At 38.5% G+C, this 21,001-nt stretch overlaps 1 protein-coding gene, 1 long non-coding RNA gene and 1 other non-coding gene across 3 annotated transcripts in view; 1 reads left to right on the forward strand and 2 right to left on the reverse strand.

Annotated features, from left to right (window-relative positions):
• The window catches only part of ASB12 (ankyrin repeat and SOCS box containing 12), a 332,952-nt gene that overhangs the window by 141,582 nt on the left and 170,369 nt on the right, over nucleotides 1-21,001 (forward strand). The window contains exon 9 of the mRNA XM_027098063.1: nucleotides 9,402-9,527. Within this exon, the coding sequence (XP_026953864.1) occupies nucleotides 9,402-9,527 (126 nt within the window). The remainder of the gene's footprint in view (nucleotides 1-9,401; nucleotides 9,528-21,001) is intronic.
• Nucleotides 7-2,808, reverse strand: LOC113615545 (uncharacterized). Its single transcript, XR_003431044.1, has 3 exons — nucleotides 2,699-2,808; nucleotides 1,435-1,670; nucleotides 7-1,317 (listed from the first exon to the last, which is right to left on the reverse strand). It is a non-coding gene; the product is annotated as an uncharacterized LOC113615545 (long non-coding RNA).
• Nucleotides 18,036-18,139, reverse strand: LOC113615558 (U6 spliceosomal RNA). Its single transcript, XR_003431050.1, has one exon. It is a non-coding gene; the product is annotated as a U6 spliceosomal RNA (small nuclear RNA).

The following is a 21,001-nucleotide window of genomic DNA, read 5'->3' on the forward strand; positions in this document are numbered from 1 at the left end:
CCCTTGTAAATTCACAATTTCTTCTGTCAAATTTTTGTGATGTAATAAATGCTTTTTTATTTTTGCCCAGGGGAATGCAGACTGATTATATAGAACCGAAGTGACACAAAAGGCACTTTGATTCCAGTCACAACGTAGCTTCATTTGTCTTTGTAAATTTACAAGTTGGTCCCCCAACATAACCACAGCTTGTTGTAAGTCTGCTATTTCCGAATGTATTTCCGAATCACTTTGTTGTTGAGAGGACCAAAGCATTTCAGAATTTTTATGCCAATCAGTTATATAATCAACGGTCTGAATAGATTGTTCTAAAGCAACTCCAGCTACTGCAGCAGTAGCTGTTATGGCTATAATACCCATGACAGCTGTAATCAACATTCCTACAAATCTTTTACTTGTTTTTAATGCATCAGTTAAATATTGCAAAACAGCCATAGGAAGAGATTCTTGCCATTCCCTTCCAAGATTGACAGGAAGCCAAAAACCTGTCCGAACTTGTAAGATATACAAACTTTTAGTAGATATGTTAAAAGATATACTAGAGTTAATACAGGTATACAGAGAGCAATTTTTACATATTATAATACCTAGAGTCTTATTCCATTCAGCTGGTCCCTTTAACAATATATAAGGTAATTTCACACAACTACGAGTATACCGAGTAACATTTTTATGAAAAGTCAAACTATGATTTCCAGATTTGTTAACCATATGTCCTACCCAAGCATTAATATTTTCCAAAGCTGCCATAAGCTTCCACAAGTCCTTTTTGATGGGATATCCATTTAAATGAGGACCAGGAGGAGAAAACCCTCCTGCATGCCATACTATGGTATCATTAATAGTATTGCTATAAATAGTGTTATCCTCTCTATGCCAGTGTAAATTCTTCAGACCCCTTTTTCCTCAGGTGGAGCCAAAAGGGCTCCAATCAGTGACACTTCCCCAAGAAGTATTAACAAGAACCCGAGCCATTTCCCCTCGGCATCGAGTCCAATGGACCCAATCCGATAATTGATCCAGAAGAGGCACCTGGCATGGAGGCAAGTAAGGTGTGGAAACATTCTCATTAAGAGTGGAATTAGAACTTTTAAAACTATAAGCACTCAAAAGATATAACCCATGATATCTGCTTTCATTTTTGACAACACTTAACCATGCCTGATAATTCATTTTAAGGCAATGATCTCCCTTTCCCGTACAAATAGGAGGTCCACTAACACCCACCGTGTAATTCTCTATTATCCTTCCTTCTTCTTCCGGCTTCAAAGGGCCTCTATCATCAAAAGGACCAGGCAACCATCCAGACTCATTTACCTATACAAGAATTGGGGCATCCCACCAGGTAACCCCCATATTAAGAGGAGGGTTAGGAATATATGTCCAATAAGTATGGTTAGTACAATTTTTCTCATTGGCTGATATGCTTATTACCTGTGCAGACAACACTGCCAGCATGGCCTCAAAAAGACTGGTGCTATTGAGGGGTTTACCCTGTGAAATGATAAGATTTTTGGTAGTGTCTGTAAACTTTTTCACTTGCCACCAGGTCAATGGAGGCGCCTTCTTCTTTCCATCAAGTCTTAAACTGCATATATTGTCCAGGTTCAAGAACAGTCTTGGCAAGTGCCTCCCAATCCTGAGGAATTAATATGTTTTCGGAAGCATACCTAGACAAAAGACCTTGAACATAATTAGAATGCATCCCATATGCATTAATGGCTTCTTTTAGCATTTTTAAAATTTTTATATCATGATGGTTATACACAACATTTACATATCCATTCGGAAATTGATCATTAGCAGGCATAGCTTGTCTAACAATAGGGAAAGCAAAAAATGATTCAGAATATTGCTTTTCTTCCTTATTCATCTCTTCTTCCAACAATAGTCTATTAGATTCAGGTTTTAGAGGAAAGCGAAACTGACGAGAGGCTCCAACAGGATAAGCTGCTAATTCTAAAGGAGGAGCCGAAGGAATAGTAGGACATGGCTCTTGATATAAAGGAGTGGTAACATTGTTTTTATTTTCTTCCAATTTAACCATCAAATTTTTTAACTTTGAAAGTATATCAGAAATCTCATTCTGTTGAGAAAGTGGCATCTCATTTTGTTTTCTAGCCTGCTCCCGATCTTTATCATCATCAGAAAAAGCCCCTTCATCACTGAAACCTGAAAAATCCTCTCATGTCTCAGACACAAGGGGAGGAGGAGGCGGAGGAAGGTCCTCTATAGGAGATTCACGAAATAGAGTACAAAAAGCAGCAGAATGATCGGGAGAAGAATTCGGACGCTGAGGGCGCACCCCATTTTCACTTTCAGTTTCAGATTGTAATGGTTCCAGGGCAAGGGAAATTAATTTACAAAGAGACCAAACACGGACAGATATAGGGTCTCCACGCTGATGAGCTCTTCTTAAGGCTCGCATAACCTGTTTCCAAACTTTTAAATTCAACTGGTTATGACCAGTAGGTTGAAACCAGTAACAATGTTTACGAACCAGCGCAAACAATTCATCAAAAGATTCTGGTTTCACTTTCACTCCTGAACTCCATAATAACTGTTTCAGGAGTCTAATGTATTGAAATTCTACTGAATGGGAATTCCCCATTACAGTTACTCTACTGCTCCCGAAGGTTTCACTTACTCTTGAGCGTACCAAATTCCCCTTCGGTCCTGCGATCACGCGATTACTTACTTTCAGGTCCCTGTTCGGGCGCCAAATGTTGCAGTTTTTCTTATGACAGGGTTTCCGAAAGCAAGCTCATCACACGAGATGAACTGTGCCGAAACACAGCAGTAGAGGGCTGCCTCTCGCTCAGGCAAAACAGCGCTGTCTGTCCTGCTGTGGTAGTTTTTATTTAAGCATTATCTATGTTTACATTTTAAGACTTGTTTTCTTAACATTCCAGAAATGCCAAAGCAGCAACATATGCTTTTATTGATTATACAAGCAACAATGGGCTTCATTGAAAACATGCCGTGCTTCGTCCTTGAGCGCAAAAGCAGCACAAGGATATTGCCTTGTGTTTCCATTATTCTGATTATACTGAAGTAGCACAAGGACATTTCCTTGTGTTCCCACCATTCTGATTATACTGAGGACATCTCATGGATCAGTGCCCAAAGCACTCAATGCTTATTCGCAAGCCCCCGGTTTGCCGGGGTGGGGGGGGGGCGACTCAAAGCATCCAGGACTGTTTGCAGTTCTGGCTTATTTGCATGCCCCCGTTTTGCCGGGGGGGCGGGGGCTCAAAGCAATAAGGACTGTTTCCAGTTCTGGCTTATTCGCCAGCCCCCAGTTTGCTGGGGGGGGGGGTGCTCATGCGCCATGTCTCCTTTCCATGTCCTCAGTTATTCCACTACACGTCTCCCTCCCTCCCACCCTCCATATCCCACCCCTCCAGGTGGTCACAAAGCACCGAGCTGATATCCCTGTGCTATGCGGCTGCTTCCCACTAGCTATCTACCTTACGTTTGGTAGTGTATATATGTCCATGCCTCTCTCTCGTTTTGTCACAGCTCACCCTTCCCCCTCCCCATATCCTCAAGTCCCTTCTCCAATAGGTCTGTGTCTTTACTCCTGTCTTACCCCTAGGTTCTTCATGACATTTTTTTTCTTAAATTCCATATATATGTGTTAGCATACGGTATTTGTCTTTCTCTTTCTGACTTACTTCACTCTGTATGACAGACTCTAGGTCTATCCACCTCATTACAAATAGCTCAATTTCGTTTCTTTTTGTGGCGGAGTAATATTCCACTGTATATATGTGCCACATCTTCCTTATCCATTCATCCGATGATGGGCTCTTAGGTTGTTTCCATGTCTGGGCTATTGTAAATAGAGCTGCAATGAACATTTTGGTACATGACTCTTTTTGAATTTTGGTTTTCTCAGGGTATATGCCCAGTAGTGGGATTGCTGGGTCATATGGTAGTTCTATTTGTAGTTTTTTAAGGAACCTCCATACTGCTCTCCATAGTGGCTGAACCAATTCACATTCCCACCAGCAGTGGAAGAGTGTTCCCTTTTCTCCACACCCTCTCCAGCATTTATTGTTTCTAGATTTTTTGATGATGGCCATTCTGACTGGTGTGAGATGATATCTCATTGTAGTTTTGATTTGCATTTCTCTAATGATTAACGATGTTGAGCATTCTTTCATGTGTTTGTTGGCAGTCTGTATATCTTCTTTGGAGAAATGTCTATTTAGGTCTTCTGCCCATTTTTGGATTGGGTTGTTTGTTTTTTTGTTATTGAGCTGCATGAGCTGCTTGTAAATTTTGGAGAGTAATCCTTTGTCAGTTGCTTCATTGGCAAATATTTTCTCCCATTCTGAGTGTTGTCTTTTGGTCTTGTTTATGGTTTCCTTTGCTGTGCAAAAGCTTTGAAGTTTCATTAGGTCCCATTTGTTTATTTTTGTTTTTATTTCCATTACTCTAGGAGGTGGGTCAGAAAGGATCTTGTTGTGATTTATGTCATAGAGTGTTCTGCCTGTGTTTTCCTCTAAGAGTTTGATAGTTTCTGGCCTTACATTTAGGTCTTTAATCCACTTTGAGCTTATTTTTGTGTATGGTGTTAGGGAGTGATCTCATCCCATACTTTTACATATAGCTGTCCAGTTTTCCCAGCACCACTTACTAAAGAGGCTTTCCTTTCTCCACTGTACATTCCTGCCTCCTTTATCAAAGATAAGGTGTCCATATGTGTGTGGCTTTGTCTCTTGTCTTTCTATCCCGTTCCATTGATCTATCTTTCTGTTTTAGTGCCAGTACAATACTGTTTTGATTACTGTAGCTTGGTAGTATAGTCTGAAGTCACGGAGCCTGATTCCTCCAGCTCCGTTTTTCGTTCTCAAGATTGCTTTGGCTATTCAGGATCTTTTGTGTTTCCATACAAATTGTGAAATTTTTTGTTCTAGTGCTGTGAAAAATGCCAGTGGTAGTTTGATAGCGATTGCATTGAATCTATAGATTGCTATGGGTAGTAGAGTCATTTTCACAATGTTGATTCTTCCAACCCAAAAACATGGTATATCTCTCCATCTATTTGTATCATCTTTAATTTCTTTCATCAGTGTCTTATAATTTTCTGCATACAGATCTTTTGTCTCCTTAGGTAGGTTTATTCCTAGATATTTTATTCTTTTTGTTGCAATGGTAAATGGGAGTGTTTTCTTGATTTCACTTTCAGATTTTTCATCATGAGTGTATAGGAATGCCAGAGATTTCTGTGTATTAATTTTGTATCCTGCAACATTACCAGATTCATTGATTAGCTCTAGTAGTTTTCTGGTAGCATCTTTAGGATTCTCTATGTATAGTATCATGTCACCTGCAAACAGTGACAGCTTTACTTCTTCTTTCCAATTTGGATTCATTTTATTTCCTTTTCTTCTCTGATTGCTGTGGCTAAAATTTCCAAAACTATGTTGAATAAGAGTGGTGAGAATGGGCAACCTTGTCTTGTTCATGATCTTAGTGGAAATGCTTTCAGTTTTTCACCATTGAGGATGATGTTGGCTGTGGGGTTGTCATATATGGTCTTTATTATGTTGAGGAAAGTTCCCTCTATGCCTACTTTCTGCAGGGTTTTTATCATAAATGGGTGTTGAATTTTGTCAAAAGCTTTCTCTGCATCTATTGAGATGATCATATGGTTTTTCTCCTTCAATTTGTTAATATGGTTTATCACATTGATAGATTTGCGTATATTGAAGAATCCTTGTATTCCTGGAATCAACCCGACCTGATCATGGTGTATGATCCTTTTAATGTGCTGTTGGATCCTGTTTGCTAGTATTTTGTTGAGGATTTTTGCATGTATGTTCATCAGTGTTACTGGCCTGTAGTTTTCTTTCCTTGTGACATCCTTGTCTGGTTTTGGTATCAGGGTTATGGTGGCCTCATAGAATGAGTTTGGGAGTGCTCCTCCTTCTGCTATATTTTGGAAAGTTAGAGAAGGATTAGGTGTTAGCTCTTCTCTAAATATTTGATAGAATTTTCCTGTGAAGCCGTCAGGTTGTGGGCTTTTGTTTGTTGGAAGATTTTTAATCACAATTTCAATTTCAGTGCTTGTGATTGCTCTGTTCGTATTTTCTATTTCTTCCTGATTCAGTCTTGGCAGGTTGTGCATTTCTAAGAAATTGTCCATTTCTTCCAGGTTGTCCATTTTATTGGCATAGAGTTGCTTGTAGTAATCTCTCATGATCTTTTGTATTTCTGCAATGTCAGTTGTTACGTCTCCTTTTTCATTTCTAATTTTAATGATTTGAGTCTTCTCCCTTTTTTTCTTGATGAGTCTGGCTAATGATTTATCTATTTTGTTTATCTTCTCAAAGAACCAGCTTTTAGTTTTATTGATCTTTGCTATCGTTTCCTTCATTTCTTTTTCATTTATTTCTGATCTTATTTTTATGATTTCTTTCCTTCTGCTATCTTATGGGTTTTTTTGTTCCTCTTTCTCTAATTGCTTTAGCTGCAAGATTCGGTTGTTTATTCGAGATGTTTCCTCTTTCTCAAGGTAGGATTGTATTACCATAAACTTCCCTCTTAGAACTGCTTTTCCTGCATCCCATAGGTTTTGGGTCGTCGTGTCTCCATTGTCATGTGTTTCTAAGTTTTTTTTTAATTTCCTCTTTGATTTCTTCAGTGATCACTTCATTATTAAGTAGTGTATTGTTTAGCCTCCATGTGTTTGTATTTTTTACAGATCTTTTCCTGTTATTGATATCTACTCTCATAGCATTGTGGTCGGAAAAGATACTTGATACAATTTCAGTTTTCTTAAATTTACCAAGGCTTGATTTGTGACCCAAGATATGATCTATCCTGGAGAATATTCCATGAGCACTTGAGAAAAATATGTTTTCTGTTGTTTTTGGATGGAGTGTCCTACAAATATCAATTAAGTCCATCTTGTTTAGTCTATCATTTAAAGCTTGTGTTTCCTTATTTATTTTCATTTTGGATGATCTGTCCCTTGGTGAAAGTGGGGTGTTAAAGTCCTCCACTCTGAGTGTGTTACTGTCGAATTCCCTGCTTATGGCTGTTAGTATTTGCCTTATGTATCGAGGTGCTCCTATGTTGGGTGCATAAATATTTACAATTGTTATATCTTTTGCTTTGATTGATCCCTTGATCATTATGTAGTGTCCTTCTTTGTCTCTTCTAATAGTCTTTATTTTAAAGTCTATTTTGTCTGATATGAGAATTGCTACTCCAGCTTTCTTTTGGCTTCCATTTGCATGGAATGTCTTTTTCCATCCCCTTACTTTCAGTCTGTATGTGTTTCTAGGTCTGAAGTGGACAGCAAATATATGGGCCTTCTTTTTGTATCCATTCAGACAATCTGTGTCTTTTGGTGAGAGCATATAGTCCATTTACATTTAAGGTAATTATTGATATGTATGTTCCTATTCCCATTTTTTAAATTGTTTTGGGTTCGTTATTTTAGGTCTTTTCCATCTCTTGTGTTTCTTGCCTAGAAAAGTTCCTTTACCAGTTGTTATAAAGCTGGTTTGGTGTCTCCTTTTTGCAGGCTGCATGTTTGTAGTGTCCGTTGTTGTTGGTGTCTGTCCCCAGTGGCTAAGTTTGGTTCAGTGGGTTGTTTAGGCTTCCTGGTGGAAGGGACTAGTGCCTATGTTCTGGTGGATGAGTTTGGATCTTGTCTTTCTGGTGGGCCGGTCGACATCTGGTGGTGTGTTTTGGGGTGACTGTGGACTTATTATGATTTTCGGCAGCCTCTCTGCTAATGGGTGGGTTTGTGTTCCTGTCTTCCTAGTTGTTTGGCATAGGATGTCCAGCACTGTAGCTTGCTGGTTGTTGAGTGAAGCTGGGTGCTGGTGTTTTTGCCATTTGATATTATGTGGAGCTGGGATGTCTCTTGTGGACCAGGGTCCTGAAGTTGGCTCTCCCACCTCAGAGGCACAGCACTGACTCCTGGCTGCAGCACCAAGAGCCTTTCATCCACACAGCTCAGAATAAAAGGGAGAAAATGTAGAAAGAAAGAATTAGTAGAAGTAGAAAGAAAGAAAGAAAGAAAGAAAAGAAAGAAAGAAAGAAGGGAGGGAGTAAGGAAGGAAGGAAGGAAAAATGAAAGAAAGAAGATAAAGTAAAATAAATAAAGATAAAATATAATAAAGTTATTAAAATAAAAAATATAATTATTAAGAGAAATAAAAAGAAAAGAAAATGAAATTAAAAAAAAAAAACAACGGATGGATAGAACCCTAGAACAAATGGTGGAAGCAAAGCTATACAGACAACATCTCACACAGAAGCATACACATACACACTCACAAAAAGAGGATAAGGGGGAAAAAATCATAAATCTTGCTCTCAAAGTCTACCTCCTTAATTTGGGATGATTCATTGTCTATTCATATGTTCCAGTGATGCAGGGTACATCAAGTTGACTGTGGAGCTTTAATCCACTGCTTCTGAGGCTGCTGGGAGAGATTTCCCTTTCTCTTCTTTATTCTCACAGCTCCCAGGGGCTCAGCTTTGGATTTGGCCCCACGTGTAGGTCGCCGGAAGGCATCTGTTCTTCGCTCAGACAGGACGAGGTTAAAGGAGCCGCTGATTCAGGGGCTCTGGCTCACTAAGGCCGGGAGGAGGGAGGGGCACAGAGTGTGGGGCAGGCCTGCGGTGGCAGAGGCTGGCATGACGTTTCACCAGCTTGTGGCACGCCGTGCATTCTCCCGGTGTAGTTGTCCCTGGATCCGGAGACCCTGACAGTGGTGGGCTGCACAGGGTCCCCGGAAGGGTGGTGTGGATAGTGACCTGTGCTTGCACACAGGCTTCTTGGTGGCAGCAGCAGCTGCCTTAGCGTCTCATGCCCGTCTCTGTTGTCCTCGCTTTTAGCCGCGGCTCATGCCCATCTCTGGAGGTCCTTTAAGCAATCGTCTTAATCCCCTCTCCTCGTGCACCAGGAAACAAAGAGTGAAGAAAAAGTCTCTTGCCTCTTTGGCAGGTCCAGACTTTTTCCTGGACTCCCTCTCAGCTTGCTGTGGCGCACTAACCCCCTGCAGGCTGTGTTCAAGGCCACCAACCCCAGACCTCTCCAGGAGCTCTGACTGAAACCGGAGCTCAACTCCCAGCCCCGCCCACCCCGGTGGGTGAGCAGACTAGCCTCTCGGACTGGTGAGTGCCAGTCGGCCCTGATCCTCTGTGCGGGAATCTCACCACTTTGCCCTCCGCACCCCTGTGGCTGCACTCTCCTTCACGGCTCCCCTTTATTTTCTTTGTCATTCCCATACAGGGTGTTAATATTTTGAGAAGAAATTCATGTAGCCCAGTAAGACCAAGTTCTCTGCTGTAGGGGTGGTAACCCTATTTATTAACTCGGCATGCTATGAAAAATTGTCTATGCTACTTTTTGCCTCTTGTCTTCACAGGCAGTGAAGGTAGAAAAGACCAATGTCTTAGTCCATTATTTTGATGGGTGGGACCACACAGCACAGGTCTGCTCTGTGGCCAGCATCTTCCTAGATCTATTTTGTAGGACATTCAAGGGACTCATGGTAAGAGAACAAGTGATTGGATTTTACTTTGCACAAGTGGGAGATTGTGAATATATCAAAAATAACTCTAAGCCAACTTGTTTTCTACAAGAAAGAGGTCTACGAAAACAGCTCTGTTTTTCAATTTTACTTCTTTCTACTAAACCAGGCATTTACAGTCTATATACTTTACATTTCACACTCAACATAGTTTCTTATCCATCAGAAGATAAGTTGGATGTAATAGGCTGATGTAAGGGGTAGGAAAGACTCCAAAATTTGCAAAATTTAATGGATGACTGTTAAATAAGCAGACTGATGGGCTCATCATCTTCAGCATCAGCTGTCTGGATGTCAGACTCATGATTTTTTTCTGGTGCTGAATCCAAGGTTTCTTAGTTTGTCTTTCTATGAAACAGAACTCACAGTAGGGGTTTATCCTCATTTTTCTTTTGGAAATGCTTTATTTTTTTTAATGCTTGAAAATGTGTTTATATCAAGATTTGTTCTTGGTATAAACTCAAGTACTGCCTTTGGATCCCTGTTTTTTCATAGGTTGAATGTAATATGTTTATCAAGATTGCACTTAGTGATGGCTCAAATGGCTTGTCACACATTATGTAAAAGCCAAAAGAAATGTGACAATGGATACAAATCCAGAATAATTTCTCCTGAGAGCTTTGAAATTTGAAGGCAGCCTGTATAGGCTTTTAAATGAAATCCAAGTAACTTATTTATCATTTGGGAAATTTACTTTATGATCAGTTCAATGCAAATTTGTACAAAGTCTACTTCAGCAAAGTGTTTTGATATTTTATAGGTATGGTTAATTAATTTTATGATTTTTCTAATGCAAAATTTTCTTTTTGTATAAAAATGAAGATCCTGATAGAGAAGGAATGGATATCCATGGGCCACAAGTTCTCCCAAAGGTAAAAATATTACTTTAAAGGTAGAGGCTAAGGAGAATTTATTAGAGTGAGATTTATCAAAAACCCCAATATGTTCTTGTGAAAGAAGGAAGAGTAGGTTGAACATGGCATAAATCTCTTTTCATCAAGAAACACATATTCCAGACACTATGCTAATGGACTAGGGCTACAAGGGTGACTAGAATATCATATCTGCCTTCAAAGTGAGCAAATGATTATATCAAATTGTTAAATATTTCAGGGAAGAACAGACATCATGGGCCACAGAGGAAAAAGTGCTTAACTGTTTCTGAAGAAGACAGGATAGCCTTCCAGGAATAAGCAGTATTTAAAAGTGAATTTTAGGGAATGAATAGGTGTTTGCTAGAGAGAACAGTGGGCATTCAGGCAGAGGGAATAATATCTAAGGCAATGTACCTTTTTTTTTTTTTTTGTAGTACGCGGGCCTCTCACTGTTGTGGCCTCTCCCGTTGCGGAACACAGGGTCCAGATGTGCAGGCTCAGTGGCCATGGCTCACAGGCCTAGCCACTCTGCAGCATGTGGGATCTTCCCGGACCAGGACACAAACCCATGTCCCCTGCATCAGCAGGCGGACTCTCAACCACTGCGCCACCAGGGAAGCCCACAATGTACCTTTTAACCTTGTATAAGAAGAAAAGGCATGTGCGCATTTCTGTTCTTTGGTAAGAGGTGGATGCAAGGACTTACATTTATTTAGTGACCTAATGCTGCTATAAGCCAAACAGCCTCACTGAGACTTTATGTGTGTTATGAGAACAATAACAAATGTTTACTGAACACCTAACAATATGCTGTATACTATATCAGACACTGAGCTGGTGCCAAAGGCATATGCAATGTGAGTTTTACCCTCAAGGAGGTTATTATTCAGGTCTTATTCTCCTGCATTGGTGTATATCCATTTAATTTCATTTGATTGTCGCTCTCTAGCTATTTGGATCCATCCATTCATTCTTCCTTTGTCAACAAACATTGGGCCAGGCAATATGCCAGGTTTTAAGGAGACTGTATTAGATCAGATATGGTCTCTGTCCCTTCTTTTATAGAAAATAAAATCAATGATGATAGTATAGTATGATAAGTGCTAAGTCAAAGGTAAACATATACAAGGGAACCTTACCTATTCTGGGCAAAGAAAGCTTTCTAGAACTGATGGCATTTTAGAACATTAAGAAGATGAGGCTGATTCTATTTTTAGTTTTTGAGAAATCTCCATAATGTTTTCCACAGTGGCTGCACCAATTTACATACCCACCAGCAGTGTAGGATGGTTCCCTTTTCTCTACATGGAAACTCCATGGAAGGACAGGAGGAGAAGGAACTAAGTTTTTGAGTGTCCAAGGCAGAAGTTAGATATTTTTACTTGATAGCCTTGATCTTTTTCATTAACACTGTATACATCAATGTGAAATGGGTTAGGGTTTAAGAAGATAGGTTAAAATTTGCAAGAGCTGTAAGGTTTAATGGGAAAACTGTGTTAAGGCTATACATAAAGGTTATTTGGGAGCAATTAAGTTCCAGCTGAGTATGGAGACTTATGGTATCAATTTGCATGGTTTTATAATTTTCTCAAGCAGCATTTATCAGTCAAGATTTGGGAGTAGAGAACATAGCTTCTTCGGCTCATCAATGGTTGGATATTGAAGGAGAATAATGACAAAAAAATGACCAGAAAATTGAAGAAAATGGGGACAGAATAGTTGATGGGGCAGAATATAGTCTGGGTAAGGAAGAAAGGGAAGCTAGTAGGAATCTGGAAAGGTGATAGGTCCAGAGATTGGGCTGGAGGAGATAAGATGAGCAGCCTTTGGAAATATAATATACGGTGATCAGAGTAGGATATTGAGATTAAGGTTTGAAAGTGGAGGAAGGACCTTTAGCTAACATCAAGAAACAGCCATGGATACGAGAGGCTGATGTGAAGTAGAGGTAAAGATCGGTGAAGATAATTAGATTCGAGTTAGTTAAGGAACCTGCTAAGCCAAGTGTATGTCATCTGCATCGACTCCAAAGATAAGTACTTATGACTGGAGTCAGATTCTTCAGAAAATGTGGAGAAGTGACCCAAAGATTGTGGAACACAACATTGAGGAAAGTGAACAACAGCATGACCCATAGTGGAAGTGTTTTTAAGAGAGTGAAAGGAGTAGTAGAAAGGAGAAAGCCGATCCCACTTCTGCTGTGCTTTAGGATTATTATACATGGAGAGTGGAATGATGAGCATTCTCCATTTGATTTGGGCCCCAAGAAGAAGTAGTGTCCTTGGTGAGATGGATTTCAATTAAATCAAAAGGTAGAACATTCAATGTAAAAGCTAAGGATGCCATGTTTATTTCTAGTGGAATAGTGTTTCTAATGGATGGTAGAGTTGGGAAAGAGGACATCATGAGAGAGGAAACATTAAACAATTCTGGGATGAGGTTTTTTCATTCATTTAATAAACTTATTAAATACCCTTTTCATACCAGGCACTGTCCAGTAAACAAGATAGATATGGTCCTTGCTCACATGAAGCTAAAGGTAGCTGTTTAAATTAATTAAAATTAAATACAATTGAAAATTCAGTTCCTTAGTCACACTAGCTGCATTTCAAGGGCTTAATAGTTAGTGACTACCATATTGGACAGCACAAATATGGAACATTTTGATCATTGCAGAAAGTTCTATTGTAGAGGATGTAAAAGGAAATAGAATAGATTACCAAGGGCTTACAATCTTGATAATAGTGAAGGATGCTGGTGGCTAAGAGGTCCATTGGGATTAATGAACTTTGAGATTCTGGGTGACATTTTGGCATTAAGCATTTCCTTACCAATGCCAACAGAGACAAAAGGTGAACTTGCTATAGCCTATTCCAAACAGTGTAATCCCTGATGTTAATCATTGTCTTTCTTTACCTTTATTTGCATCTCTCAGGTGTGGCCACCTGGATGGGGACGCTAAAGAAGTATCCCCTATCTTCACACAGTTCCTAGACTGTATCTGGCAGTTAATGGAACAATTTCCTTGTGCCTTTGAGTTTAATGAAAATTTCTTGCTGGAAATTCATGACCATGTTTTCTCCTGCCAGTTTCGGAACTTCCTTGGAAACTGCCAGAAGGATCGAGAAGATCTGAGGTGAATTCAGTTTGTGAAAAAACACTGAATAGGGAGAGGGGATCAGTGTAAAAGAAATTTACCCATCACCTTGAATTTGGGACAGCAGTTCACGAAAGGGGAGGAGATGACAACTATAAAAATAACTTTTGAAGCATAAATCACTCAGTGTTTGCATGGAGATTCCTCAAAACCTCAGATTCTTTATCTGTGAAATAGGGATAATACCTACTTTTCAGAGCAATCCTGAGGAACCAGTAAAACAATGGATGTGCAAGGACTTTGTAAGGAATGAACAGGTATGAGTAGTCAATAGCTACAGTCCTTTATCATTTGTGTCAGAGATCACTAAATGGCAGTTCATAGGCCAAATCTAGCTTAACAGGTATATTTTGTTTAGTCTGTGGAGTATTCTTTAAACTGTGAATAAGTTGTCAACATTTAAATATCACGATATTTCACATAAAAATCCAGTTATTTTAGGATTTTTTCCTAAATCAAAAAGCTGTTGTGCCAAGATATTCTGCAAAATCAGGAGCTCTGGCAGTACTGGACCTGCATTTTCTAATGGCAGTAATCAGCTAAAGCTGAATAACAGCTGCTCCACTTGAATGAAGCACACACTCGTTTGTCACAGTTCTCACCACTCTCTATAGTTTATTCTCAGCGCACTTCTAATGTTATCTTCCCAGCTCCTATAGGCAGTTAGATTTGCACCAGACTTAAAACTCTAACATCCTCACAATATATAAAACGTAAATAATTTTTGAAGTTGACAAGATAGAGTTTCTGTGAATAGTATTCTCCTTGTTTTAGAGTCAGAGAAAATGAAATAGAGAGGGAAGTAGCTGTCGCACAGCCCACTCTTGTTTCATAGCTGTTGGTTGAGTGGCAGTTAGCTCAAGTTCTCAGACCCCTCTATGATGTATCCTGGATGAATTGGATGACATCTCTAATTCTGTTTTCTTGTCAACACAGAGATGGATCTTGCTGCTTTAACATTTGTGCTTACTTGGTAGCTTCTACGCACATTTCTATTTCATTTTGCAACTAGACCTTTCTTACCCTCTTCGCAGACGCTTTCAGACACATTCATTCTGTCTCTGACCTGCTTTTCTAGCATTAAAATCTAAGATCTTTTCCATATTCTTTTTTCCACCCTCTTAAAGTGAGTCTAATATATCCTAGACCCATTCCCCACACAAATCTGAATCTCCATGTAAAAGTACAAAAGTTGAAAATTTTAACATGTTAAAATAGTGATTGCATAAAATAAACAGAAATATCATTCATCCATAAAAGAAAAGGCATGGACTCTAGAATCAGAGAGACTGGGGTTCAGATTTTGGCTCTGTCACCTACTAGCTATGTAACTTTTTTCAAATTATTTTTTGTCTCATTTTCTCATTATTATTTTGGGGATAAAATATTTCACAGGGTTTTATTATGAAAATTTAATGAAGTATTATAGGTAGAGTCTGGAACAGTGTTTCACACATAGTACATACTCAACAAATACTAGTTACCTTACCTCTGCAAGATTTTTTTTCAACCAAAAACAAATGAGAAAGATGGATATACAAGTCCTTTGACCTCATTGAAATGGTCTGAGGATTCTAAAAGTTACAAGACTACAATGTTTAGGTCCTACAACCCATACCGCTTCTCTTTGTTGTCCTCCTTGAACTTTCTTTGACACTGTGTGAGTAAATGAACTATCCATGCATGGTTACACAGCAGCTCTCATTGGGACAATGGATCCCATGTTTTTTGCAGTGTTAACTAAGTGGCTCCTGAAGGACTCAACTAAGGTATAAGAAGAATCAGTCTTGCAATATAAATATCACAGTCTGTGCTGCTCACCTAGATAACTCACATATATTTGCTAATATAAATTGCTAATTGTCTTTCACTGTCTTACACCTTCTGAGAGGAGGAGAAGCTAGCTTGAAATAAAATAAAATATAGAAAAGCCAGAAATTCACCCTCTGGTCTTTCTGTTAACTTACCAGATTTTTTAAAGCAATTCTAGATTTTTTATAACTGGGAAGGTCATTAGTTCATAGAATCTGAGATTTGGAAGAGACCTTAAAGGTCATATTTTACAAATGAGGAAATAGTCCCAGAAAGAGCTAGAGACATTCCTCAGATTACATAGCTACTCCATGGCAGAGACTATACTCAGCATCTGTTGCTCTTCAATGTGGAACTCTTTCTAACCTCTAATTCATTTAAAAATGGGTAAGTTGAAGCCCAGATAGTTTGTTACTCTATCAGTGTTCATTACCACTTATTTTCACTTTCCTTCTATCATATCCTATCCCTCTGTCTTGAATTAGGTTAATTGTTAATAAAATTTGGATGATTATCAAGTTCAACAGGACTGTTGATTTTACTTGCTTGCTGCTTTTAATTTTTTGGCTTGCTTGTTATTTCTGACAGAATCTATGAGAAAACCCATTCCGTGTGGCCTTTCTTGGTTCAGAGGAAACCAGACTTCAGGAACCCTCTCTATATAGTCTTCACTGTGTATGGGGTACTCAATCCTAGTACTGTGCCCTACAACATTCAGTAAGTTCCTAAGCTGTCCCATCCTTTCTTACAGCAAGCCCAGGGCCTCAGCTGCTTTGCCTCTCCTTTTATAGCTGACATCATCTCCATAAGCCTGGCTATGGAGTAGGACACTCTCTCCCCAGATCACCCATTCCTTGCTGCCTCTGAAAACAAGACCACACTCCCTTTGGTTGTTGTTACTTGCTGAGGGAAATAAACAAGAAACAATAGTTGATTTGTAGTAATACAACCAGTAAAGATGTAGGTTGTTTCATTCCTTTGAGTCTTTCCTTGTATATTCCTCTTCTTTCCCATCCTTTTCCCTAACAAAGAGAAGGAAAAACAGAGAAAGAGAATGTGCTGGTATTGTTTGCTCTACTTTCCCCAAAAAGTGTAAAGTATAGGGTGCCGTGTTCACTGACCACAACTCAATGAGTACAAGACAGAACTGAATGCATTTATTAAGTCTAGCGGTTTATTTTGTATATTCATTAGGATTTTATATATGTAAGATCATGTCATTTCTGAATAGAGATTGTTTTACTTATTCCTTTCCAATTTGGATGCCTTTTATGTTCTTGCCTAATGCCCTGTTTAGAACTTACAGTGTTGAATAGAAGTAGTGAAAGCAGACATCCTTGTACTGTTCCTGATCTTAGGGGGAAACCTTTTGGTCTTTCTCCCTTGAGTATGTTATATTTTTGTTTTGTTTTGTTTTACAAATGACCTTTATCACGTTTAGGACATTCCTTCTGTTCCTAGTTTGTTGAGTGCTTTTGTGATGAAAGGATGTTAGATTATATCAGATGTTTTCCTGAATCATGTTGAGATGCAGATGAGATGACTATGTGTTATTTTCTCCTTAATTTTATTTACTTTTTTGTTTCTTTTTTGTTTGGCCATGCCGCACAGCTTACAGGATCTCAGTTCCCTGACCAGGGATTGAATCCAGGCCACAGTAGTGAAAACCCAGAATCTTAACCACTAGGCCACCAGGGAGCTCCCTCTCCCTAATTTTATTAATATGTATGGTGTATAAATTTGATTCATTTTCAGATGTTGAACCACCCGTGCTTTCCTAGGGTAAATCCCACTTGGCCATGGTGTATAATCCTCTTAATATGCTGCTGCATTCAGTTGGCTACTATATTGTTGAGGATTTTTGCATCTATATTCATAAAGCATATTAATCTACATTTTTTGTGATGTCCTGGTCTGGCTTTGGTATCAGGGTAATGGTGACCACATAGAATGAGCTGGGAGTGTTCCATTCTCTTCAATATTTGGAATACTTTGAGAAGGATTGTTGTTAATTCTTTAAATGTTTAGTAGAATTCACCAGTGAAGCCATCTGGTCCTGGATTTTTCTTTGTTGGGAAGTTTTTGATTACTGAATCAGTGTCTTTACTTGTTATAGACCTGTTCAAATGTTTTATTCCTTCTTGAGTCATTTTTGGTAGTTTTTATGTTTCTAGAAATTCATCCATTTCATCTGTCTAATTTGTTGGCATGCAATTGTTCAGGATATTCTCTCATATTTTTCTTTATTTCTGTAAGTTCAGTAGTAACATCCCTAATTTAATTTATGATTTTAGTAATTTGAGACTTTTCTCTTTTTTCTTTTATTTTTTGAGGCCGAAATACTTTAATATCCAAAGCATCCTGTACGTAAACTGGATAATACATATTAAATTATACATTTCTATGACATTTAGGGATTTGGGGGGCATTTTTCCCACTTTATTGAGATATAATTGACATATAACATGGTGTAAGTTTAAGGTGTACAATGTGGTGATCGATACTTGTAAATATTGTGAAATGCTTACCACAATAAGATAAGTTAGCACATCCTCTACCTCATACAATTACCATTTTGCTGTTGCTGTTGTTATGGTGAGAATATTAAAGCTCTGCACTCATAGCAAAAATATGGAATAATTCACAAATTTGCATGTTAGTCTTTCACACGTGCCATGCTAATCCCTGTATCATTCCAATTATATTATATGTGCTGCTAAAGTGAGCACTCTCATTGTTTTTAATCAGTTTAGCTTAAAGTTTTGTTGAATTTATTGATCGTTTCAAAGAACCAATTTTAGTTTTGTTGATTTTCTCTATTTTTTTATAATCTTTATTTCTTTTGTCTCTGTTCTAATCCTTATTATTTCTTTCCTTATGCTGACTTTGGTTTTAATTTGCTCTTCTTTTTTCGTTTCATAAGGTATAAAGTGATTTACTTGAGATCTTTCTTCTTTTTTAGTGAATGCATTTACAGCCATAAATTTCCTTCTTAGCAGTTCTTTCTCTGTATCCCATAAGTTTTGGTATATTGTGTTTTTGTTTATACCCATCCCAAAGTATTTTTAAATTTGAATTTCAGATAAACAAAAAATAATTTGCTTAAAAAGCTTGAATGATATGTCCCTTTAATGCATTTAAAGACAGTTCTAAAATGTATAAAGAAATGGAATTGAAAGTTACAGTTAAAAATTAAGGTGAGGTGGATGGACCTAGAGTCTGTCATACAGAGCGAAGTAAGCCAGAAAGAGAAAAACAAACACCATATGCTAACATATATATATGGAAGCTGAGGAGAAAAAAAAAAAAAAAAGGTCATGAAGAACCTAGGGGTAAGATGGGAATAAAGACACAGATCTACTAGAGCATGGACTTGAGGATATGGCGAGGAGGAGGGGTAGGCTGTGACGAGGTGACAGAGTGGCATGGACATATATACACTACCAAGCGTAAAGTGGATAGCTAGTGGGAAGCAGCCACATAGCACAGGGAGATCAGCTAGGTAGTTTGTGACCGCCTAGAGGGGTGGAATAGGGAGGGTGGGAGGGAGGGAGACCCAGGAGGGAAGAGATATGGGAACATGTGTATATGTATAACTGATTCACTGTTATAAAGCAGAAACTAACACACCATTGTAAAGCAATTATACTCCAATAAAGATGTTAAAAAAAAAAGAGTAAGAAATGGTGAATTGGGGCGTTCAAGGCACAACTTTTCTCATCTCCCTTGGTGTCATCTTCACCCAGGTGAGACCCCCTGGACATCCCTTTTCCCATGGAAGTTCCAGGAAGCAGTCAGTTAAATCACTTTATTCCTTAAAGGTCTATGGAATACATTCGAAGGAAGGGAATATGTGGATTGAAGGGAATGTGTGTGTTTAATTTGTTAGTAGGTGATGCCAGATTAGCCTTAGTTGTTTCTTCTTGAGCCTGACCCTCTTGTTGGGGTCATCTGCTCCTCTCTCTCTCAGCAGGCAGAGCTTGACTTCCCAGACCAGCCCCTCTACCTACTTCTTTCAGGAGACAGCCCCTGCCCTTTTCCCCTGACCCGTTTCATCAACAATTTAGGGTTCTGACCAGTGCTGTGATGAGCTATATTGAAGCCTATTGCAATGGGCCTGTATCCGTGCCTCCCCTCTCCCACTACCCTGTTCTCTGTATCTATGTGTTTGTCTTGTTTCATTTTGTTTGTTCATTTTTCTTTTTATTCCACATATAAGTGAAATCATACAGTATTTGTCTTTCTCCATCTGACTTATTTCACTTAACGTAAAACCCTTATTATCCATCCATGTTGTCACTAATGGCAAGATTTTGGCTTTTTTATGGCTGAGTAGTATTCCATTGTGTATTTTGTGTGTGTGTGTGTGTGTGTGTGTGTACACATATGTGACATCTTCTTTATCAATTCATCCATCAGTGAGCACTTGGGTTGTTTCCATACATACCTAGGCTATTGTAAATAAAGCTGCAACAAATATAGTGGTTGTGTGCCATTGTAAATAAAACTGCAACAAATATAGGGGTTGTATGTGTCTTTTCAAATTATTATTTTTGCATTCTTCAGATGAATACCCAGAAGTGGATTAGCTGGATAGTATGATATTTCTGTTCTTAACTTTTTGAGGCATCTCCATACTTCTTTCCATAGTGGCTGCATCAAGTTACATTCCAATTAGCAGTTCACAAGGACTCCCTTCTCTCCACATCCTTTCCAACACCTGTTGTTTCTTGCCTTTTTGATACTAACCATTCTGATGGGCATGAGGTGATATGTTGTGGTTTTGATTTGCATTTCCCTAATAATTAGTGATGTTGAACATCTTTTCATGTGCCTGTTGGCTATCTGTATGTCTTCTTTGGAAAAATGTCTCTTCAGATCCTCTGCCCATTTTTTAATCATATTGTTTATTTTGTTGTTGAGTTGTATGAGTTCTTTATATATTTTGGATATTAACCCCATATCAGATATATGATTTGCAAATAACTTTTCCCATTTGGTAGGTTGTCCTTTCATTTTGCTGATGGTTTCCTTTACTGTAGAGAAGTTTTTAGTTTGATGTAGTCCCATTTGTTTGTTTTTTGCTTTTGTCTTTCTTGCCTGAGGAAAATATCCATAAAGATGTTGCTAAGACCAGTGTCAAAGAGTGTACTGCTTATGTTTTCTTCTAGGGGGTTTATGGTTTCAGGTCTGTATTCAAGGATTTAATCCATTTTGATTTGATTTTTGTGTCTGGTATGAGATAGTGGTCTAGTTTCATTTTTCTTTGTATGTGGATTGTCCAGTTTTCCTAACACCATTTATTGAAAAGATACCTTTCTCCATTGTACATTCTTTGTTCTTTTGTCATAAATTAATTGTCCATATATGCATGAGTTTATTTCTTTGCTATCATTTCTGTTTCATTGGTCTATGTGTCTTTTTTCTGCCAATGCTATGCTGTTTTGATACTGCAGCTTAGTGGTATACTTTGAAATCAGGGAGGATGATACCTCCACTTTGTTCTTTTTCCTCAGGACTTATTTTGCTATTCAGGGTTTTTTAAGGATCCACATAAATTTTCAGATGATTTGTTCTATTTCTGTGAAAAA

Source organism: Aethalodelphis obliquidens, unplaced genomic scaffold (assembly GCF_003676395.1).
Source record: "Aethalodelphis obliquidens isolate GAN/ISIS:26980383/991018 unplaced genomic scaffold, ASM367639v1 scaffold119, whole genome shotgun sequence".
NCBI lineage: Eukaryota > Metazoa > Chordata > Mammalia > Artiodactyla > Delphinidae > Aethalodelphis > Aethalodelphis obliquidens.